Source organism: Silurus meridionalis, chromosome 19, assembly GCF_014805685.1.
Source record: "Silurus meridionalis isolate SWU-2019-XX chromosome 19, ASM1480568v1, whole genome shotgun sequence".
In the NCBI taxonomy this organism is placed as follows: Eukaryota; Metazoa; Chordata; class Actinopteri; order Siluriformes; family Siluridae; genus Silurus; species Silurus meridionalis.
The window spans coordinates 1496145-1520752 of record NC_060902.1 but is presented as its reverse complement, the minus strand read 5'-3'; the positions used below and the strand labels follow the sequence as shown (position 1 = coordinate 1520752).

Genomic DNA, 24608 nt, shown 5'->3' with positions numbered 1-24608 from the left:
TTTAGTTGTTGAAGATGAGGCTATAGTTTCACCTGTGGTTGGAAATACAGTTGTTTGATCTGGTGCTTTTGAAGATTCAAAAGTCTGCCCAGTTGTTTTAATTGAAGTGTCCTCTCTTGAGGTTATTTGTGCAGTTTTAGAACTCACTGATGGACGGTGTGTAAAGGTAATGGATGTTGAGTAGGTGGATGGCATTGAATGGGCATCTACAGTTGAAGAGATTGCAGTGGAATAATCTGATTCCCCGGTTGTAGAGACTATTTGAGTTGTTTCGATTGTGCTTTCTGTTGCCATTAACATTGTTGATGTAGGTTGGAATTCTGTTGATGGAACTGAAGGTGCTGTTGTACCTGTGGAAGGAGATCCTGAAGATTTCTGACTTGTTCCTATTAAAGATTGCGAGGTTTTAACAGTGTACCCTATAGAGCTTGCGTCTCTTGTTTCAGAAGAAAGGGTTGGATGATGTTTTGAGGACACAGATGTTATGTCGGTGGATGCTATTGAATGGACATTTTCAGTTGAGGGCCGATGTACTGATTCCTCTGTTGTATTGACTGTGCGACCTGTTTGTATTGCGCTGCCTGTTGCTAGTGTGACATCTGTTTTGGACGTGACTTCTGTTGGTTCTGTAGTAGTATATGAAAGAAGTGTGACAGTTGTGGGAGAAGATCCAGGGGTCTGTTGACTTGGCATTTTGGAAACTTCTGAAGTTCCACTTGACTGTTCCATTATTTCTGTTGATGTGTGTTCATTAGTGCTCAGTGTGCTCATCAGTGCCAAGCCAGAAATTAAATTGGTATGAGATGTTAAAGTTGTTGCTGATTCTGTTGTTGATAAAGAGAATGAATGTCTACCTTCAGTTGAGGATACAGGACTTGTTTTTGTGGATCCTACCATTGTGGGGACTGTTTCAGTTGCACTTGTGAATATTGCGTGTATGGTTGTGGGGACTGTATTTAGTTGTTGAAGATGAGGCTATAGTTTCACCTGTGGTTGAAAATACAGACATTTGGTCTGGTGCTTTTGAAGATTCAAAAGTCTGCCCAGGTGTTTTAATTGATGTGTCCTCACTTGAGGTTGTTTGTGCCGTTTCAGAACTTACAGATGTATCTACAGTTGAGGAGAACACGGTGTCATGTGACAGAGACATTAGAACAGAAATAACATTGAAACGGATACAATAGATATAGTGACACTGCCGCATCCAACTCGTACAGTATATTTATGATGGTGCACATCTAGATAATAATAAATATTGTACATGTAAACCCTGCATTGGACTGTTTTAGCAGCAAAGATGTGTAAAACAGCATTTTCGAACAGAATTTTGAAACTTTTTCCAAATAACTCCAAGTTCCTAAATCCCCCATGTAACAGCTATTTCATTATCTGAATTAGCATTAGAGTAAAGTGCTCAGCAACTAAACAGAACAATCAAAGCTTACACATTAAGACCTTTCAGTCTGATTTTTTCCCCGGACTAATGTTTACAAGACAAAAAAAAAATACGAAATCTGAATGTCTTCGAGTATCGTGCATGCTTATACCATGCACATAATACTTGCATATTTCTATGTTCATGCATTTTTCCTACATACCCCAATTGATAATCCCGAATACACCTTAAAAATTCTTACATTTAATAATCTTTTGCTGAAATCAGTTTTAACTTACCCTGTGCTGGTGCCAAAAGTAATACAGCCAATAGAATTATTTATTTATTTCTCCAAATTTCTCAAAGAATTTCCCATGGTTAATGAATTAGCATCCTTTTCTTTATACAAACTCGTTATGTTCATTGTAATGTATATCATGTCAGATCACACCTTGAGAACGCCACAGTAATGCAATCACCCTAAATTGTGATTCCTTGCAATAATAATAATAATAATAATAATAATAATAATAACTATATTGCTGTTTGATGCACAAGAGTTTTTAGTAAATAACACTAATAATAAATTTGACCATAATTAATAACAGGGATGAGGTTTTATTTCTGTAAAAATAGGCTTAAACTCACCATATTCTGAAGATGCTTCTGGGATCAGAAGTATAACAGTCAGTGCGATTATTACAGCATGATGTAGTGTAGCTTTGTTTGTCCGAAATATCTTTCCTATCAAACTTCTTATTGTCATCTTATTGGTTTGTTTGTGCTGATAAAAACGAACGCTGATCATCTCATTAAAGAGTTGCTTCTTTTCTCTTTTCATTTTCTGTAATGAGATTTGGGATGGAATCAAAGGAGGCTCCACAAGATGAAATGATGAACTGATGAGTGCTGTACGTTCTGTATGTCATCACGTCGTTGAGAAAGGTAACAGTCACACCTTGAGTAAACCACAGTAATGTGAAGGAGTGTAGAGAGATCACGCCACCCATTAACCGTAACTAAACTGGAGAGTTAATAAATAAACTGCCATAATAATGTAACACAGGTGTTTAAAAAAATATGCTCTGGATTGAATGTCAAAACCCAGACAGAACTTGAAAAAACTCACATGAGTTCATTACCTTGAGCTCAGAAGACCCTGGATTTAGATGGCAGGAAGGAAGTATATAAATAATGCTCTACCAACATTTTTAATTGAATTCATTTTTTGTTTGTGGAGCACTTTTAACAATGGACATCATCCCAAAGCATCTTTACAGAGAGAATAAGGTTATAAAGTTAGAATGTAAAGTTAGTGCCTAAAAGTTCCTTAGAATTGTAAGTTTATCCCTGATGAGTGAGCCAGTAGCGACTATGGAAAAGAAAAACTCCCTAAGATGGCTTGAGGAGGAATCCTTGGGAGGAACCAGACTCAGAGAGGAACCCAGACTTGTCCACCAAATTTCCATTAATTACAGTTCCATCATTGTTGAGGTGTGCAGTGATTGGCACTTAAATGCAGAACTGTTCATGCAAATTGCAGTCCTGATCCATTTTAGCAGATTCAAGAAAAAAGAACACATTGAGCATCGGCCCACACGGACCAGCCTTCACTTCACACGTGCATCAATGATCCTCGCCCCACGACCCTGTCACCAGTTCACCACTGTTCCTTCCTTGGAGCACTTTTGATAGATTCTGACCACTGCAGACCAGGAACATCCCACAAGAGCTGCAGTTTTGGAGACGCTCTGACCCAGACGTCTAGACGTCACAATTTGCTCAATGTGTTCTTTTTTCTTGAGTCTGCTACATTGGATCAGGACAGCATGAACAGTTCTGCATTTAAGCGCCAATCACTGCACACCTCAACAACCATGGAACTGTCATGAATGGAAATTTGGTGGACAAGGCTGGGTTCCTCTCTGAGTCTGGTTCCTCCCAAGGATTCGTCCTCATGCCGTCTTAGGGAGTTTTTCCTTTCCATAGTTGCTACTGGCTCACTCATCAGGGATAAACTTACATTTCTAAGGAACTTTTAGGATTGTACATACAGAACAATGATCACGAATCTGACACTTGAACATAAAGAAAAGATTTCCAGAGAATCACAATTCCTAATAGATAAGTCTGTTTAAGGCATGTAGCAATTCTATAAACAGAAAATGACTCAGGACTCATAAACCACTGCTTAGGCAAACACAAGAACACAGAATGGGACACTGCTGACCCATAACCACAACGTCCACACCTCTGTTTGTTCCTTCGATATCAATCTGAATAAAAATCGCACACCTGAAACTGGAAAATCTTTTCCTGGTATTATTCATCATATTAACCAACAGGCCCTCTGCAGGAACAGGTTTTATGTTGATTCATTGCCAGAAACTTTTTATAGGAGGGATATAACCTCATAAACCTGCACTCAAATGCTATTACGATCATTAAAAACAAGCAGAAGAGAATTTCTGTTTAATTATTTAGAGGGAATAAATTGAATAAAAACTCAGTCGTCAGACACAAAAAAAATAAAGTTAAAGCTGCTTTGGAAAGAAGTATTTAAAAAAAAACAATACCAAAACCAAACCCCATTAAAGTCAGTAGGAGTAAGACAGAGTACATGTGTGTGAATGAGAGGGAGGGGAGTGGAGGGGTGCGGTTACAGGGAGAAGAGGTGGAGAAGGTGGAGGAGTTGAGATACCTGGGGTCAACAGTGCAAAGTAATGTAGAGTGTGTTAGAGAAGTGAAGAAAAGAGTGCAGGCAGGGTGGAGTGGGTGGAGAAGAGTGATAGCAGGAGTGATGTGTGATAGAAGAGTATCTGTGAGAGTGAAAGGGAAAGTTTATAGGACTGTGGTGAGACCTGAGATGTTGTATGGTTTAGAGACAGTGGTATTGAGTAAAAGACAGGAGGTGGAGCTGGAGGTAGCAGAGCTGAAGATGTCGATGTTCGTTGGGAGTGACGACGATGGACAGGATTAGAAATGAGTTTATTAGAGGGACAGCCCATGTAGGACGTTTTGAAGACTAAGCGAGGGAGGTGAGATTGAGATGGTTTGGACATGTGCAGAGGAGGGACATGGGGTATATCAGTAGGAGAATGCTGAGGATGGAGCCACCAGGAAGGAGGAAAAGAGGAAGACCAAGGAGGAGGTTTATGGATGTGGTGAGGGAAGACATGCAGTGTGAAAGAGGCAGATGTAGAAGACAGGGGGGAATGGAGACGGATGATCCACTGTGGCGCCCTCTAATGGGAGCAGCCGAAAGAAAAAGAAGAAAAAAGATTTCAAAAAAACATTTTGATGAGATTTATTAGCATTAAATACACACACACACACACACACACAGAAATTATATGAAATAGAAAATATAAAGAAATCGACCATCAGGACACGTTAAAGTCTCTAATGATATTTGCATCATTATGTGTTGCGTTTTTTTTTTCTCCCAAAAGAATGGTGGGAAAAAAATAAAAAAAATCACTTTGGGCATTAAGAGTAAATGCTACTGCTCCGCCTGCTTTTCTTCTTCGTCTGGATCTTCAGCCGCTTCCTGTTTCGAAACCGTTGTAGCTTCTGCTTTCCGGCGTTCCGCCTCCGTTATGGTCATCGGATGCAGCGGGAAAAATCCGGCCAGGCCTGGAATTTCATGAAAAGCAAACAAACCATTAAAAAAAAAAACGATAAAATTTCATGAACTGAACAGACGTCCTGTATCAGTGCACCGACCCAAAAGTTTGGCCACGGGTTTAGTGGGATGAGCTCCGCAACCCATCCAGTACTTGATTCTTTCGTAGTTGAAGGCGACGAGCTTCTCGTTGTAGATGTTGGGAAGAGGGTCGTACGATCCCAGCTGCTCAATGTACTTCCCGTCTCGTGCCCTTTTGTTGTAGGCAGCCACGATGCGGTAAAACGGTCTGTTGGTGGCGCCGCCGAGCGCCAGGCGGATAGCCACGTGACCTCCGTGGTACTTTTTAAATAATAGTGATGCTGTTGAATGAACGCAACTCATATAATTAGTTTTCATCGCTGTGGAAAGTTCTGAAAATATTTTATATGAATAAATATTAAAGAAATAGTTTTTCTCTGCGTTTTTAGCCTTCCGTCCGCAACTTTTGGAAACGACTGAAAACAAAAGTGTGGCTGCGGATCGTCTTTAGACAAAAACACCATTTAAATATTTGAAGACATGGGACAGTGTGCTCCTTAACTCATATGGAATCGAAGAAAATTGGAGTTTATGCAAGTTTTTTACGTTTATCAGGTTGGATGTTTATTCTGGGAATTGCACATCAGTTTTACATTCAAGAGCACAAATATAATTCATCTACAGGTCTGTTCAACACGTTAAAAACAAACAAATTCTCATTACCAAATACTATTCAGAAAGCTAATATCCTTAATAAATGTATAATATATACAACTTTGACAGATAATATTTGTAAATACTTACACAGATGGACCATCGTTCAGTTTCAATCCTAGGAAACAAAAGCAGATCAACAATCAGTCTAAAGACATCTATAGAAATGATTTCTACTGAACTTCTAACAATAAAATCAACACCATAAACCAGGGGTCTCCAATCTTTTCCAGAAAGGGCCAGTGTGGGTGCAGGTTTTTATTCCAACCAAGCAAGTCCACACCAAATTCTACCTGTTCAAATCTAATGATCTTCATTTTCAATGACTATCAGGTGTGACCATTGATTGGTTGGAATGAAAACCTGCACCCACACTGGCCCTTTCTGGAAAAGATTGGAGACCCTGCCATAAACCATACATGGATTTAATACCCATTTAACCATCAATCTTATCTTTTCTCATGTTAAATAAAAATAATTTCTCGAATAAAAAATGTTCACTTACTTTATATAAGGATGATAAATGGATTTCTTGTTCCAGAAATCACTATACGTTTATCAAAACCGCACCTGCGACATCAGCAGCATGACATTCGCAAGGGCGCCGCCATCTTACTTTTTACCTCCCTTTTAGAAATGTAACCGGAAGTTGAATTTAACATGCAGTTCAACGGACTGACCACAAGATGTCGACAATGTATTGCTTTTATACACGCGCTACACGAGGTGCAAAAATATTGATTATTAATTATTTTTTTAATGCATAATAGTATTCTTAGGAAATGTTTAAGTATTTTATTATTATATATAATAAATATAACTTAAATAAATAGCACTTCTAGAGAAAGTAAAAAAAACAACGATCCTACAGAGTGAATTGGTTGAGCACAATCATCTCCGAGATGCCACTGCTCCTACATGTCCAATGTGCAAAAAAAGCCAGCTCCATAATGATCTGCTTTTGCATGGATTGGAGTGGAAGATCTCCTCACCTCACCTACATCACTACCTGACAACAAAATTGTGAATGAATCTCAACAAATTTCCACAAAATCTAGTGGAACATCTTCCAAGAGTGGAGGTTATTAAAACAGCGAATGGGGACTGGAATGTGATGTTAAAAAAAAACACCCAATCCTATGGTAAGGTGTACATTTAGTTTTGTCCTTATAATTTATTATTATTATAATTGTTGTTATTGTTATTCCTTCCTAACTACTGTATAGATCATTGCAGAACATTTTCTCACACCTCAAAGAAACAGCACATGACTAACAGCAATGCCAGAATGAATTTCTGTGACTTGTGAAGAAATGAAATGTATTTTGATAAAGGTATTTATTTAAAACCTTACAGGTGTCGATAATTTTTGTAGTTTGTGAAAATAATTAAAAAATACTGTTTAGAGCTTTTAAAAGAAGCTTTTCTGTAGTAATAATCACCACTTTTTACTGAAGAACATGTCAGAGCTCAAACTTCTTTAACTTGAGTGAAAAAGGGCAGTCAGAACTTTTACCAAAGTCTATTCAATCATGAGGATCTGCACTTCTAGTGAAGGATGTGTGGACTTTTGATGTGTAAATGTTTCCGTATAATATAAACTCTATACCCCAAGGTTGATTTTTGTTTTATAACTTTTGTGTTTTACTCCATGGCTGCACGTGCACTTTCTATCCGAGGCGATATAAAATGATGAAGGTAATTTGGGGATTTTACTCGGCATATAGGTGTCAGATGTATAATGAAATGCCAAGACGCACTGACATCCTCATTTTTTTTTCTATCTCTCCATCACTGTTCCGCTCTACTTTCACATCCGTAATAACATTTAAGAAGCAATTTCCTACACACCTAGCTTCATGCGGTTTCAGTCATTTCGCCCGAAGTAACAGAGATGGAATCAGTGCGAGCGAGCACGCGTGTGTGTGTGTGTGTGTGTGTGTTTATATGCATAGACGTGGCCCTGAGGTGCACAGAAACAAATCACCAATCGGCCCCTTATCCATTTTAAAAGGTTTTATGCACTTAAAAGGCTCTTTTGGAGGCGGCCAGATTGGAACGCTTTTAAGACGCACACTTTGAGCTCGACGGCCATCCAGACAGCTCTGGTAGATGATAGTCATACTTCATTAGAGGAGAGAGAGAGAGAGAGAGAGAGAGAGAGAGAGAGAGAGAGAGAGAGAGAGAGAGAGAGAGAGAGAGCCCCTGGCCCTTGGTGTGTAAGGAGGACACTTAACTCTCACTGGGTCGCACTCCTGAGGACCAGACCAGATCATCAGGTCCTCGTATACCGTTCACCAGAAAGAGCCGTGTTTCTAGATCACTTATGACATCATAAACGTGTACAGAGTGAGACCTTTTTTGTTTTTAGATTTGTGTTTGAGAGTGTGTGAGGAAACGTTAATGACGTAAACATTGTGATGTTGATGATAAAAGGTGGAGCAGCACTTTTTCCCCGCCTGATGTCATTTACTGATAAAACTGTAGATATTTTTTTAAAGAAATTGCCATTTAAACCTCTTTCCAGGACTTCAAAAAGCGTAATCAGGAACTCAGCAGGAACTTAATTCGGGTCAGTGGATCTTGATACCGGATTAATTTCCGTGCAATAACCAGTCAGAACAGAAAAATTGTATTTAGTGTAGTTGAAAACGCCATGCGACTTAGAACATTGATGGCTTTTAAACAGCGTTTTACTTATCACTTCTCCACGCAGACCCATTTCAGGAGTCTAAGAACTTTTAATTATGCAAACCTTTAAAGAGAACAGAGTCCCAAGAAAGCTCAATGTAAAACATCTGAGAGGTTCTGAGCATTGAATTTGAATAGAACAGACTCGAGTTTTTACAAAAGTGTTCTTCAGTCTGTTCCTCAGTAGAAACTTTAAAGATTTCAGGTTGAGATGTTTCAGATGATTAGTTAATCTGGTCAATGAACCCTTAAAGAACCATTTTTTTTCTACAAGTATCCCAAACTTCAAGATGCAAAATGTTCTACAGTGTAAAATGGGGCAATGATTTGAGGTTTGTTCCAGTTGTTTGTTCCAGGTGTTTATTTCAGGTAAATACACCTTTATCTTTAATAATGAGCTCTTAAGGGAATTCTAAACCTTTTTTTATTTTTTTGAAAGCTAAGAAAGATTAGGTTTTAGATTTTAGTTTTAGTTCTGCATAAGCAAAGATCTTTGAGGGTTTTTTGATACATCATATATGTGCTACGTCCTCAAACTGTTTCCACAAAGTTGGAGGCACACAATTGTGTAGGACGTCTTTGGATTTGGTAGCATGAAATTATCTTGCACTAGGAGACACAATCCTGTTCCAGCAGCACAATGCCCCTGTGCACAAACCCACCGCCATATTTTTATAAAATATTTGATAGAATTGAGGTACATGATTTTACAGAAAATAGATTAAAATGTTTGGGTCATGCCAACAGCAGTAGATTTTTGGATTTATATCTTCAACCGTAGCAATAAATAGTTTTATTTCATTCTTAATAAAACAGTTTGTCAAATGTATGTGTCTAAGCTTCGGCCTGATGCTGGGGGTCTTTTTCTTTATAGTAAGAAGGAGATGATTGGGATATTTTATAAGCTCATAAAAAGAGACCTGAATTTGCAACACCATCAGATAAATCAAAATTCACAAAGATATTTATAAATTGAATCTGACTTTTAAATGCTGAAATGATTCCCGAATAACTTTATGTAAAGAAGACCCTCAGGGTTACGCCTGATCTCCTCTTTCACTGCACTGTTCCATAAAGATGTGTATCTCTGACCTGCTCCCTGTCTCTAATGATAGTGTGAAGCCTAACAAGCAGCAGCTCTTTCTCCTACTACCTGACATCTTACACCCTCTCTCTCTCTCTCTCTCTCTCTCTCTCTCTCTCTCTCTCTCTCTCTCTCTCTCTCTCTCTCTCTCTCTCTGGCCTCCCGGATAAAATAATTCTGCCGAGGAAGCAATAACACATTGACATAATTCTCAGCAGATGTGAGCGTGCCTCGGCAAGTTAACAAGCTCCACGGGGAGGGCCGAGAGAGTATGAGCTGGTGAGCTGGGGGGGGGATGAGATGGACCGTGGAGATTTGGGAATGGTTTTGGAGTTCACTCAGGTACCTGGCACTTAGTGTTAACTCTGATTCAAACTTTCATTCTGAGTCGACCTTGTGGAAACTTCTAGGCTTTTTTTTTTTTTTTTTTTACTGTCGATCTTAAAAATGATTTAAGACAAAAAAAAGGCAATGTTAGAGTAGAAATGTAATTCCTGTAATGTTGTGTAAGTCATTCTCTGTTTGTGATTCCCCTTAAGACCACATCTATTGATATTCTTCAACCACCAGCTTGGAAAGCAGAGGTGCATATATTTATTTTCGCATTTAAAATTTCCATTTCAAAAACAAGACTTTTGTATCTTCTGTGCTTTATTTTTACCTGGAAAACTGCACACATTGTGTCTTAAAAGCTTTACATCAAAATGTAATTACAACCCAAAGTGTCCAAAAGATTCCACATTTAAAGCATAAGTCTGAGAGACACACATTAAAGAATTCAGGAGTACAATTCATGCAACATGGTAAGGTCCAGTATAGTACTCTTAATGTTTACTCACACACACTCACACACTGTCCATCTGAGGGAATCTTAAAGTTCAACCTCCTACTCCAATAACAGTTCTGATGAATACTTAATACATAATACTTAATTACATAATCCCTATACGTCATTTATTTTCTATACGTTAGATGTTAATGAGACCAGAATGACAAGAATTAATTTCTTAAGTTCATTGAATAATAAACCTTTAAAATCCTTAACTATTTTCTGTATGAACCAGATTTTTTTTACTTTATTATTAAATCAAACAATGCAGTTTTGTGTTTTGTTGTATTAGTCAGCATTGTTAAATAAACCTGCCTTGTTATCTTCTTTTTCCTATTATTATTATTATTATTATTATTATTATTATTATTATTATTATTATTATTATTATCCAGTTGTCAGATCGGGTTGCTCTCTCTATCATTACTCTCATCATTCCAATTTAATATTATTATGTTTTTATATTAATATATTGTTGAGTTTGAATTTTCTATTTCTATATAATTGTATCTATTTTTTTGTTTGTTTGTTTTTATGAGACTGAAATTCACCGAATTCATAAATTCATGGTATTTCTTTTCTTTCATTTCTGATAGAGAGAGAAATTTAAAAATAATTTTTTTTTAAAAGGAAACAAAAGTTTTATAAACCTGTTAAAAAAAAGAAAGAATAATTTCCATTCTCAAAGTCGCTCCAATAGGTTTCTCTCCTTTTTCCGAGAGAGAGAGAGAGAGAGAGAGAGAGAGACTCTCATCCGTCTTCCCCACCGCGTCTTCCCCATCTGCATGTGAAATCGCCATTTCACCCCCCTGCACACTCCCTAATTGTTGTAAAAATTATTTGTGAAATTGCTTTGCACCATGAGTGTTCTCCATAGCTATAGTGTCATGCGCGCTCCCGCAGCGTGGACACGCGCACCCGGGCCTTGCTGCACATGCGCTCATTCCAGACTCCCATTTTGATTTCATTTTTTTCTTAGTTTAGTTTTTATTTACAGTTTCCTTTTTTAAATTTCTGTGCGGTCCTCGATTATCACATGAGATGAAATATGAACTTCATCTTAAAGAAGGACATAAAAAAAAAAAAATCCTGATCTGATAACACCAATATTTCTGCACTGACTTTACAACTGAGATTTGATTTTGCTTGTTTTTCGACTTCAACCAGTTAGTATTTGATTTTAGTCTAAGGATTAAATTTATAAGTACGTTTCTGGTGCGTCGGATTTGACCCGACATGACTTTTACATGACATTTTACCTTTACAGCTTCGTACACGTGGTGTGTGAAATAATAAACCTGCTATAAACTGCATGCATCATCACCCCAAATTCATGGAGACTGTTCAGTTAACCAGGGGGTCACATCACAAATCAGATTTAAATCAAATTATGTTATAGTCTATTTTATGGAGGAACATCAGCGGTGTCAGTTCAGAGCTCTGGGGTTTCTCTTCATTACAAGTGCGGAGTTTAATTTGATCTTATTTTATGACGCATGCGTGTTTGCGCTGTAAGGAAAAGAGTCAGAGACTTTCATTCTGAGGTCACGTGGTGTAATAATCCTGCCATCGCTGTTAGTAAGATTTAAGATTTCAGGTGCAAAAATTAATGCGTAAAATATATGATAGTGTGCTTATGATAATAACATCTGTTCAACTTGGACTGATCTGCAGGGTGATGCGTGAAAAATCAGATGAATTGTGGGTTCTACTGATGCAATGGTGTGGGTGAACATCGAATTTGTTTATTTGTTTCTATTCAACATGCACTATGAATTGTATTAGTTTGCTCAGAACTGAATAGCAACTGGTTTTAAACCAGTCAGAATATATAAGTATATACGTGTGTGTGTGTGTGTGTGTGTGTGTGTGTGTGTGTGTGTGTGTGTGTGTGTGTGTGTGAGTTTAGCATCCGTCTCTCAAATCAGAGATAAAAGAAAACTCGTTTTGACATTTCTTGGGTGTTTGGCCTTACACTGGAGGAAGAGGAGGATGAGGAGGATGAGGATGAGATGGAGGTGGATGCTTGTGAAGCGGATTCTTGTCTGGACGCGTCTTTTTCCTGTTTCCTCTCATTGGTTGCCAGCTCCGAGGCTTTACCTCCTCTTTTGAAACGGAATTAAAAGAAAGGCCAGAGAGCCTATCGGTGCGCTCCGGCCCGCTCGCCCTACCTCCATCCCTCCATCCCTCCCATCCCTCCCATCCCTCCTTCCCACCGCCATGCTCTAAAGTTGGGTCACTTCAGCTACTCCAGGGAGGTTAGCACCACCAGCAGACCTCTGACTGAGTCAAGGAAAACATCTAAACATCATCCACTTCTGATCACTTTTTTCCCACTCTGTACACTTTGTGTAAAAAACACTGCACTTTTTATTTATTTTATTGTGTTCATCGCGCGCACAAGTGTGTGACTTTTTTATTTCTTTGGAGCGTGTTTACTTGTGTTTCTGGAATCTCATTCTTCTTGCTTGGCTTTTTAAAACACTGGACCTCTTGTAGCTGTAGTTATCATTTTCTCTGGCTAAAGCGAGACTGGACGTATTTCTTCCAAACATTATTAGGGACTGTTAAATCTTTTTTCTGAGTAGCTTCAATGGCTACTTTAACAGGAACAGTTCCTCGAATGGTTCGGCCAGCACCGGGCCAGAACTACCCCCGCACTGGATTTCCCCTGGAAGGTACAACTTTTTATACACATTTTTTAATTTTACAAAATGATTGCTTTGAAAGAGTTAATTTTATGAAGCGTGTAGATTTTTTTTTACATGAACAACTCAAAAGTGATTAAAAGTGATCATTTTATTTTGCCAAAACGCATTAAAACGCTGCAGGAGCAACATTCAAATAAAACTTTTTATTGGTCGTAAAGGAAATGTTTTGCCAACTTCGCTCCAGACACGTGCGTTTATAGAAAAATAGAAAAATCTTATATGTAAGTAAATAAATATTTTCTCCAGGCAAAAGCATGTTTTTTTCTGAATATAAATAGATACACTAATGATCAGTGTGCAACAAACAAAATTGCGCAAAATGTTTAATTTAATTTAATATCATTCTTTTTTTTTTATGAAAGAATTGCAGTTTATCCATTTTTGTTTTTAATGCATGTAAATAAAAAGTTCGCCGTGCACGCAGAGCTGCAGCACTTCATGGGAAAGTGATGAGCCGGAGTTCGTGCTTGAGAGCGGTTTGGTGAAAAATGTTCAGCCGCACGAACTCGCTCGAGCTGCGGGATTTAGTGAAGTAGCCTTCTGCTGCAAATGGAAGTAAAAACTCACGGCTAAGAGTCTGCTCAAAGGATCACGCCAATATTTGCACTGCATGACTGGGAATAATCAAGGTGTAAAGTGCACGCGCCTTTTAGCGGCTCTTGAATGCGAGATGCGGGTCTCGAGTGTTCCGCTTTCCTCAACTGATGCATGTTACAGGACAAATAGATGGAGTGTGTCTGGCATGCGTCTGGTCGGTTTGGGAAGGTGTGTGTGTGTGTGTGTGTGTGTAGGTGTAGGTGGGGGATACAACGCAAATAAAAAATGTCGGTAAAAAAAAATATTCACGTGCAGTTTCATTGCAATACCAGGACCACTGAGTGTTTTTGATGTGTGTGTCGTTTTTTGGATCTTCTTGATATTTCTGATGTGTGTGTGTTTTGTCACGGAGCAGTGTCCACCCCGCTGGGTCAGGGTCGGGTGAACCAGCTCGGCGGCGTGTTCATCAACGGGAGGCCTTTACCGAACCACATCCGACACAAGATCGTGGAGATGGCCCACCATGGCATCCGACCCTGCGTCATCTCCCGTCAGCTGCGGGTTTCCCACGGCTGCGTCTCCAAAATCCTCTGCCGCTACCAGGAGACGGGGTCCATCCGACCAGGGGCCATAGGGGGGAGCAAACCCAGGGTAAATATCTCCGACCCCAAACATCAAACTAATCAATTTAGAAACAATTTACCAATCGGTTAATGACACAAAGTCGCTTTACGACCTGCAGTCGTTTGTCATTGGCGTGGTGCCACATTACATCTTTATACCTTTATAAATAATATATTATTAATTATAGTACACAAATTTTTAATTTTATAACTTTGCACTTTATTTACATATAAACATTCACATTTCCGAATTAAATAAACAAAATAAATGTTCAGAATGTGTTCCTTACTTTGTGATTAAACATAAAGATTATTTTCACGACTGCACAATTTTTTGTCTAAACATGACTAATTATTAGTATATATTTAAAATTGTAATTATATGTATAAAATAACACCAAAAACACACACACAAAATATATATATATGAAAAGTAGTTTCATGTACAGCTTTAATATGGAAAGCTGATGTACCTTTAAATTGCATTAAAACTAATAAGGTATAAAATATATAATAAATATAGCGATGGGAGTGATGAGAAGTGAGAAGGAAAACTGCTTTATTATTTCTATTTTTATAAAAGAGAGAGTATAATAAATAAATAAAATCTGAAAAGTTTTCGTTGGATACTTTTTGAGTCAAACGCTTACTAAAACGTAGAAATAAGCGAATGACGAGACGCCATTAATATCTGATTTCATTAATATCTGATTTCATTAATATCTGATTTCATTAATATCTGATTTCATTAATATCTGATTTACGCTTAATATCAGATCAGATGATTTAAAAATAGCAGCTTATGACATTAACATCTTCTCGTTTCCATGCCTTTTTTTTCCTTTTTATTTGTGCAAATCCCGCCGTTCGACACTAAAGCAGGTGGCAACGCCTGACGTGGAGAAGAGGATCGAGGAATACAAGCGGGAGAACCCGGGCATGTTCAGCTGGGAGATCCGGGACAAACTGCTGAAGGACGGAGTGTGTGACAGAAGCACGGTTCCTTCAGGTGAGGCCTCATCTGGTAAGCACACTTTTCTTCCTACTGACACCTAATACTAACACACACACACACACACACACACACACACACACACACACACACACACACGCGAGCGCGCGGTAAGAATTCGTTTAAAATCGTGAGCGATTGCGAATATTATTCTTCTTCTTCTTCTTCTTATTATTATTATTATTATTATTATTATTATTATTATTATTATTATTATTATGCATATTCACGCGATTTCACGTTTGTCGTCCCCGTGTTGACCTGGTCACGTGTTTTTATTTGTACCATGTACGAGTTGTGTGTTTTGGTTTCTATTAACTGTAAATATGATTGTGTTTTTGAACGCAGTCAGTTCCATCAGCCGCGTTCTGAGAGCACGATTCGGAAAGAAGGACGATGACGATGATTGTGACAAGAAGGATGAAGATGGAGAAAAGAAAACGAAGCACAGCATCGACGGCATTCTGGGAGACAGGGGTAAGTGTTTTATTACTATCAGTATCAGTATCAGTATTAAAATTAGTATCAGTATCAGTATCAATATTAGTATTAGTATTAGTATCAGTATCAGTATTAGTATCAGTATTACAATTAGTATCAGTATCAGTATCAATATTAGTATTAGTATTAGTATCAGTATCAGTATAAGTATCAGTATCAGTATTTGTATTAGTATTAGTATTAAAATTAGTATCAGTATTAAAATTAGTATTAGTATTAAAATTAGTATCAGTATTAAAATTAGTATCAGTATTAGTATCAGTATTAGTATTAGTATTAGTATTAGTATTAGTATTAGTATTAGCATCAGTATCAGTATTAGTATTAGTATTGGTATTAGTATCAGTATTAGTATTAGTAGTAAAATTAGTATCAGTATTAGTATCAGTATAAGTATTAGTATTAGTATCAGTATCAGTATCAGTATTAGTATTAGTATCAGTTTTAGTATCAGTATTAGTATTAGTATTAGTACTGGTATTAGTATAAGTATTAGTATTAGTAGTAAAATTAGTATCATTATCAGCATTAGTATTAGTATCAGTATTAGTATTAGTAGTAAAATTAGTATCATTATCAGCATTAGTATTAGTATCAGTATTAGTATTAGTATCAGTATTAGTATCAGTATTAGTATTAGTAGTAAAATTAGTATCATTATCAGTATTAGTATTAGTATTAGTATCAGTATTAGTATTAGTATTAGTACTGGTATTAGTATTAGTATCAGTATTAGTATTGGTATTAGTATCAGTATTAGTATTAGTCCAGGGTAAATGATAGTCGTGTGAGTGCACCTTGTTTGTGTTGCTGCTCCTTTTACCGCTGTTTTTTTGGAGATCGTGTTAGCGGTTGATGATGATGATGATGATGATGATGATGTGGTGGTGGTGGTGGTGGTGGTGGTGGTGGTGTAAAGGTATGAGTGCTCTGTTCTCCTCAGGGGGAAGTGGTTGTGATTAGCCATGCTGTTAGCCACTCTCAGTCCTTCACTCAATTATTTATGGAAGCTCTGACAGAAGGTATTTAGCGCCGTCAGTTCATTTGTGGAGCGCATCAGTCTCTCACGATAACCACCAAATCACCGCTTCCACATCTGACAGCAGACCAACAAACTGTCAGCGAAGCCGTCACTTCCACTCCTGACTGTGTCTGTCATCTCCAACACACTGTGGAACTGAGCTATAATAATAATAATAATAATAATAATAATAATAATAATAATAATAATAATAATAATAATAATAATATTATTATTATTAATAATAATAATATTATTATTATTATTATTATTATTATTATTATTATTATTATTATTATTATGTTGTTGTTATTGTTATGTTTGTGTATAATATTTAATTCCATACATCAAAATGTTATATAACAAAGTTTATAATTGTAATAGTTTTACTAGCAATAAAATTGCAGCTGAAATATAATAAGAATTGCTTTTAATAAATCTTAATAAAGTTTTATGCAGTAGAAATGTTATGAATTATTTCATAATTTACTACTAATTATGTTTATAAGATTTATTCCTAGATTCTACTAGAGCTCGCATTAAATTTATATATGCTTTGCAAATGTTATTTATTTCATTATTGAAGTGATATTATAATGCATTATAAAGCAGTAAACAGCATTATAAACAACTGGTAATGTTAGTATAGAAAGGCTTATTATTTAAATCGTTATAAACAAATATATAAATTATAATTATTATTATTATTAATAATAATAATAATAATAATAATAATAATAATAATAATAATAATAATAATTCAAACCTTAAGCTGCATAACAATAAAAAAAAAAACAATTCTAATATTTATATTAGAATTAGAATTATTATAATATTCTAAATGATTTTCTCTTTAAAAAAAGAATGATAACAAATGCCATTTGTGCATATTATTATTTAGTGCGAATGAAAGTATATTTCAACACAATATAATATTTGTTTTAGACTTCAGACATTAATGTGATGTGCTGCGTGTGAATAAGGTGTGATGGGCGCGTACGCACTTTTGACAACTGGCCCTCTGGAGACCTTTTTTATTTTTATATTCGGAACGAAGCCCAGATTTAAAGTGAGGCGCAGATTTTTCTGCACATTTCTCTGCATTATTTTTTGTTTTACACGACGGATTTTTTCTTTCGGATATTTATTTTCTCATGTATTTATTTTAGGGGTTTATTTAAAAACACTGTCTTGTACTGATTTATATGTTGCGTGTCGCATGTCTGCGTAACAGCTTAAGATCTGTGTGTGTGTATGTGTGTGTGTGTGTGTGTGTGTGTGTGTGTGTGTGTGTGTGTTTAATGACTCTCACTAATCTGCCTTAATAGCGTCGTGTCGCGCTGTTCAGTTCCTGAAAAGAAATGCTATCCATTCGGATAACACTTGGAATAACGTTAATGCTTATTAGTATGTGTGTGTGTGTTTGAGAGAGAGAGAGAGAGAGAGAGAGAGAGAGAGAGAGAGAGAGAGAGCTGTAATAGCCGCCGGGTTTATTTATTAGTCCTACAGACTGCGCATTTTATCCTCCGACATGTTGCACACGAGCAGGTTTTCGAGCAAAATCTGAGTGTTGAAGATTTTATTATTATTATTATTATTATTATTATTATTATTATTGGGAAAAAAACTGATTGAACTAAACTCTTTATTTATTTTCACTTTCATCTCTAAAGTCGGCTCACACGGCGCCCAAATTGTAGAGATTTATATTTCTTTTTTGACGCGGTATTTATTTGATTGTTTGTTTGCATTAATGTAGTATCGCAATGTAGGAAGTATTTCATCCTTATCACCTGAATAAGTGGCATCTATTAAACTCTTATTAGCCCATAAACTGCACATCAGTGGCGCGTTATAACGTCCGTCCTATTAACTCTGAATCGCATATAGAACTATAAAAGCGTGGGCACCATGTTTCCTCTTTTTTTTCTCGAAATAAAATAAGCATCTAGTTTCAACTCATCTTCATTTTATTGAAACACAAACACAACCCACACCTCAGGAGAATTTCTGAGAGTTTTGGCCTCAACCGGGAAAGCTTAATTACCCTCTAATTGGTTTGGATTCTGCGCGCGCTCTCTGTCTAACAGCTCACCTGGTCCTTTTTTTTATCTCTTACTCCTAAACAAAAAATAAATAAATCGTAAGTGAATAAATGCGACGTTTCCCGTTTTATCTATAACTATCTGCACAGAGAGAGAGAGAGAGAGAGAGAGAGAGAGAGAGAGAGAGAGAGAGAGAGGCCATGGACACTTCAGCACACCAGAGGATTACCTGAGGTTCTCAATCTAATCAAACAGAGGCCAGGCGGGATTTAGCGCGCGCTGGGGGGATAATAACGCGCGGTCCTGCTGGGGCTGACGGGCAGCAGACTCGCTTTTACACTGTGCATATTCAATTAAAGCTCAGATCTCTGACACCCGGGGATATTCCACACACACAAAAAAAGAAAATAGAGACAAAAGAATGTTTGTATAATCAGATATCACTGTCATGGAGCGCGCATGCGGGAGAAAATCACCCGGGTCGCGTTTCAAGCATAATAAAGGGCACTCATATCAAATCGGTGTTGCTGCCCGTGTTGAATTAACCCATGCTGTGTAGAAATAAACCTCTTAGAGTAGAATTAACCCGTGCTGTGGAAAAATCAACTCTCTCAGGGTAGAATTAATCCCTACTGTGTAGAAATAAACTCTCTCAGATTAGAATTAACCTGTGTGTAGAAATAAACTCTCAGATTAGAATTAACCCGCTGTGTAGAAATAAACTCTCTCAGATTAGAATTAACCCGTGCTGTGTAGAAATCAACTCTCTCAGAGTAGAATTAACCTGCTGTGTAGAAATAAACTCTCTCAGAGTAGAATTTACCCGTGCTGTGTAGAAATAAACTCTTAGAGTAGAATTTACCCGTGCTGTGTAGAAATAAACTCTCTCAGAGTAGAATTTACCTGTGCTGTGTAGAAATAAACTCTCTTAGAGTAGAATTAACCCGTGCTGTGTAGAAATAAACTCTCTCAAAATAGAATTAACCAGTGCTGTGTAGAAATATACTCTCTTAGAGTAGAATTAACTCGTGCTCTGTAGAAATAAACTCTGTCAGAGTAGAATTAACCCGTGCTGTGTAGAAATAAACTCTCTTAGAGTAGAATTAACCCGTGCTGTGTAGAAATAAACTCTCTCAAAATAGAATTAACCTGCTGTGTAGAAATAAACTCTCAGAGTAGAATTAACCTGCTGTGTAGAAATAAACTCTCTCAGGGTAGAATTAACCCGTGCTGTGTAGAAATAAACTCTCTCAGAGTAGAATTAACCCGTGCTGTGTAGAAATAAACTCTCCCAGGGTAGAATTAACCCGTGCTGTGTAGAAATAAAGTCTCTCAAGGTAGAATTTACCCGTGCTGTGTAAAAATCAACTCTCTCAGGGTAGAATTAACCTGTGTTGTGTAGAAATAAACTCTCTCAGAATAGAATTAATCTGTGCTGTGTAGAAATAAACTCTCTCAGAATATAATTAATCCGTACTGTGTAGAAATAAACTCTCTCAGATTAGAATTAACCCGTGCTGTGTAGAAATAAACTCTCTCAGATTAGAATTAACCCGTGCTGTGTAGAAATAAACTCTCTCAGAGTAGAATTAACCCGTGCTGTGTAGAAATAAACTCTCTCAGATTAGAATTAACCCGTGCTGTGTAGAAATAAACTCTCTCAGATTAGAATTAACCTGCTGTGTAGAAATAAACTCTCTCAGAATATAATTAATCCGTACTGTGTAGAAATAAACTCTCTCAGAGTAGAATTAACCCGTGCTGTGTAGAAATAAACTCTCTCAGATTAGAATTAACCCGTGCTGTGTAGAAATAAACTCTCTCAGAGTAGAATTAACCGGTGCTGTGTAGAAATCAACTCTCTCAGATTAGAATTAACCTGCTGTGTAGAAATAAACTCTCTCAGATTAGAATTAACCCGTGCTGTGTAGAAATAAACTCTCTCAGAGTAGAATTAACCCGTGCTGTGTAGAAATAAACTCTCTCAGAGTAGAATTAACCCGTGTGTAGAAATAAACTCTCTCAGATTAGAATTAACCCGTGCTGTGTAGAAATAAACTCTCTCAGAGTAGAATTAATGCCCCGGTGTTGAATCAGGACCTCAAGAGTTTGATATTAGTATTGAATGTTAAATGATATTGACATGAAATTTATTCCATAAAATACAAAAATCAGAACCATGGACAGGTCACGTGTGCAATGTGGATTATAAAGAGCGCGCGCGTCAGGGAGTCCAGGAGTGAAAAAGTGAATCAAGGTGCTTATAAAGAGAACGAGCAGGACAACTTCAAACAAATCCATCCGTCTGTGTGTGTGTGTGTGTGTGTGTGTGTGTGTGTGTGTGTGTGTGTGTGTGTGTAGAAATAAACTCTAGAGTAGAATTAACCTGTGTGTAGAAATAAACTCTGTCAGAGTAGAATTAACCCGTTGTGTAGAAATAAACTCTAGAGTAGAATTAACCTGTGTAGAAATAAAGTCTCTCAAGGTAGAATTTACCTGCTGTGTAGAAATAAACTCTCAGATTAGAATTAACCCGTGCTGTGTAGAAATAAACTCTGTCAGAGTAGAATTAACCCATGCTGTGTAGAAATCAACTCTCTCAGCGTAGAATTAACCCATGCTGTGTAGAAATAAACCTCTCAGAGTAGAATTAACCCGTTGTGTAGAAATAAACTCTCAGAATAGAATTAACCGTGCTGTGTAAAAATCAACTCTCTCAGCGTAGAATTAACCCGTGTGTAGAAATAAACTCTAGAGTAGAATTAACCTGCATGTGTAGAAATAAACTCTCAGATTAGAATTAACCTGCTGTGTAGAAATCAACTCTCTCAGCGTAGAATTAACCCATGCTGTGTAGAAATATACTCTTAGAGTAGAATTAACCTGCATGTGTAGAAATAAACTCTCCCAGGGTAGAATTAACCTGTGTAGAAATAAACTCTAGAGTAGAATTAACCTGTGTAGAAATAAACTCTCAAAATAGAATTAACCTGTGTAGAAATAAACTCTCAGAATAGAATTAACCTGCATGTGTAGAAATAAACTCTCAAAATAGAATTAACCTGTGTAGAAATAAACTCTCAAAATAGAATTAACCTGTGTAGAAATAAACTCTCAGATTAGAATTAACCTGCTGTAGAAATAAACTCTCAGAATAGAATTAATCTGTGCTGTGTAGAAATATACTCTTAGAGTAGAATTAATCCCTACTGTGTAGAAATATACTCTTAGAGTAGAATTAATCCCTACTGTGTAGAAATATACTCTTAGAGTAGAATTAACTCGTGCTCTGTAGAAATAAACTCTTAGAGTAGAATTAACCTGTGTAGAAATAAACTCTCTCAGAATAGAATTAATCTGTGCTGTAGAAATAAACTCTCCCAGGGTAGAATTAACCGTGCTGTGTAAAAATCAACTCTCTCAGAGTAGAATTAACCCGTTGTGTAGAAATAAACTCTCAGGGTAGAATTAACCGTGCTGTGTAAAAATCAACTCTCTCAGCGTAGAATTAACCCGCTGTGTAGAAATAAACCTCTTAGAGTAGAATTTACCTGTGCTGTGTAGAAATAAACTCTCAGATTAGAATTAACCCGCTGTGTAGAAATAAACTCTCAGAGTAGAATTAACCTGCTGTGTAGAAATAAACTCTCAGATTAGAATTAACCTGCTGTGTAGAAATAAACTCTCAGATTAGAATTAACCTGCTGTGTAGAAATAAACTCTCAGATTAGAATTAACCTGCTGTGTAGAAATAAACTCTTAGAGTAGAATTAACCTGCTGTAGAAATAAACTCTCTCAGAATAGAATTAATCTGTGCTGTGTAGAAATAAACTCTCCCAGGGTAGAATTAACCCGTGCTGTGTAAAAATCAACTCTCTCAGAGTAGAATTTACCTGTGCTGTGTAGAAATAAACTCTGTCAGAGTAGAATTAACCTGTGTTGTGTAGAAATAAACTCTCTCAGAATAGAATTAACCCGCTGTGTAGAAATCAACTCTCTCAGAATAGAATTAACCTGTGCTGTGTAGAAATAAACTCTCAGATTAGAATTAACCCGCTGTGTAGAAATAAACTCTCAGAGTAGAATTAACCTGCTGTGTAGAAATAAACTCTCAGATTAGAATTAACCTGCTGTGTAGAAATAAACTCTCAGATTAGAATTAACCTGCTGTGTAGAAATAAACTCTCAGATTAGAATTAACCTGCTGTGTAGAAATAAACTCTCAGAGTAGAATTAACCCGTGCTGTGTGAAATAAACTCTCTCAGATTAGAATTAACCCGCTGTGTAGAAATAAACTCTCAGAGTAGAATTAACCCGTGCTGTGTGAAATAAACTCTCTCAGAGTAGAATTAACCGTGCTGTGTAGAAATAAACTCTCAGAGTAGAATTAACCGTGCTGTGTAGAAATAAACTCTCAGATTAGAATTAACCCGTGCTGTGTGAAATAAACTCTCTCAGAGTAGAATTAACCCGTGCTGTGTGAAATAAACTCTCTCAGAGTAGAATTAACCCGTGCTGTGTGAAATAAACTCTCTCAGAGTAGAATTAACCCGTGCTGTGTGAAATAAACTCTCTCAGAGTAGAATTAACCGTGCTGTGTAGAAATAAACTCTCAGAGTAGAATTAACCGTGCTGTGTAGAAATAAACTCTCAGAGTAGAATTAACCTGCTGTGTAGAAATAAACTCTCAGATTAGAATTAACCTGCTGTGTAGAAATAAACTCTCAGATTAGAATTAACCCGTGCTGTGTGAAATAAACTCTCTCAGATTAGAATTAACCTGCTGTGTAGAAATAAACTCTCTCAGATTAGAATTAACCTGCTGTGTAGAAATAAACTCTCAGAGTAGAATTAACCGTGCTGTGTAGAAATAAACTCTCTCAGAGTAGAATTAACCGTGCTGTGTAGAAATAAACTCTCAGAGTAGAATTAACCTGCTGTGTAGAAATAAACTCTCAGATTAGAATTAACCTGCTGTGTAGAAATAAACTCTCAGATTAGAATTAACCCGTGCTGTGTAGAAATAAACTCTCTCAGATTAGAATTAACCTGCTGTGTAGAAATAAACTCTCAGAGTAGAATTAACCGTGCTGTGTAGAAATAAACTCTCAGATTAGAATTAACCTGCTGTGTAGAAATAAACTCTCAGATTAGAATTAACCTGCTGTGTAGAAATAAACTCTCAGATTAGAATTAACCTGCTGTGTAGAAATAAACTCTCAGAGTAGAATTAATGCCCGTGTTGAATCAGGACCTCAAGAGTTTGATATTAGTATTGAATGTTAAATGATATTGACATGAAATTTATTCCATAAAATACAAAAATCAGAACCATGGACAGGTCACGTGTGCAATGTGGATTATAAAGAGCGCGCGCGTCAGGGAGTCCAGGAGTGAAAAAGTGAATCAAGGTGCTTATAAAGAGAACGAGCAGGACAACTTCAAACAAATCCATCCGTCTGTGTGTGTGTGTGTGTGTGTGTGTGTGTGTGTGTGAGAGAGAGAGAGAGAGAGAGAGAGAGAGAGAGAGAGAGATTGTGTGGACGAGATTTAGAGAAAGTATGGCGAAGTTATTTAGCTATTAATAACATTTTCCCCTCGGGCGCGTGAAGAGTCACACCATGCGCACTTTTTTTTTTCTCGCGCAGATGAAATTGAGAAAAAAACCCAAATGTTGGGCAGAGATAAACACCACCGGGCATCACAGCCTGGACCCCGAGTCTACATTCACTGCATTAAACTCAGATTAACTTCCCCTTTCACCCTTTCAGCATCTCATCAGGGAATTTACACCGCATGCGTTTCCTTCCTGAAATG

At 37.0% G+C, this 24608-nt stretch overlaps 2 protein-coding genes across 5 annotated transcripts in view; one reads left to right on the top strand and one right to left on the bottom strand.

The window, feature by feature from the left end:
- pax7a (paired box 7a) overlaps window positions 1-24608 on the top strand; it is an 88923-nt gene that overhangs the window by 14784 nt on the left and 49531 nt on the right. Inside the window, exons 1-4 of one of the 3 annotated variants that reach the window (XM_046875231.1) lie at window positions 12759-13017; window positions 14003-14238; window positions 15090-15219; window positions 15571-15699. In XM_046875231.1, coding sequence (XP_046731187.1) covers window positions 12933-13017; window positions 14003-14238; window positions 15090-15219; window positions 15571-15699 — 580 coding nt within the window. In that variant the 5' untranslated portion in view covers window positions 12759-12932. Of the gene's footprint in view, window positions 1-12758; window positions 13018-14002; window positions 14239-15089; window positions 15235-15570; window positions 15700-24608 lie in introns of those variants that run through there. The other 2 variants (XM_046875230.1, XM_046875232.1) reach the window with 2 other exon arrangements.
- mrps16 (mitochondrial ribosomal protein S16) lies at window positions 4662-6395 on the bottom strand. 2 transcript variants are annotated; one of them, XM_046875233.1, is made up of 4 exons: window positions 6241-6395; window positions 5826-5853; window positions 5102-5362; window positions 4662-5011 (listed from the first exon to the last, which is right to left on the bottom strand). In XM_046875233.1, exons 2-4 carry the CDS (start codon window positions 5836-5838, stop codon window positions 4878-4880), a joined length of 408 nt encoding a protein of 135 aa, XP_046731189.1. In that variant the 5' UTR covers window positions 5839-5853; window positions 6241-6395; the 3' UTR covers window positions 4662-4877. The 2 variants fall into 2 exon arrangements, with proteins under 2 accessions (XP_046731189.1, XP_046731190.1); XM_046875234.1 differs by lacking the exon at window positions 6241-6395 and adding an exon at window positions 5939-5996.

Excerpts from the sequence above, each read along its gene's own strand:
- mrps16 (XM_046875233.1), bottom strand. Across the intron at positions 5,012-5,101 it reads ACCCGTGGCCAAACTTTTGG|GCCTGGCCGGATTTTTCCCG; the intron begins GTCGGTGCACTG and ends ATGAAATTCCAG.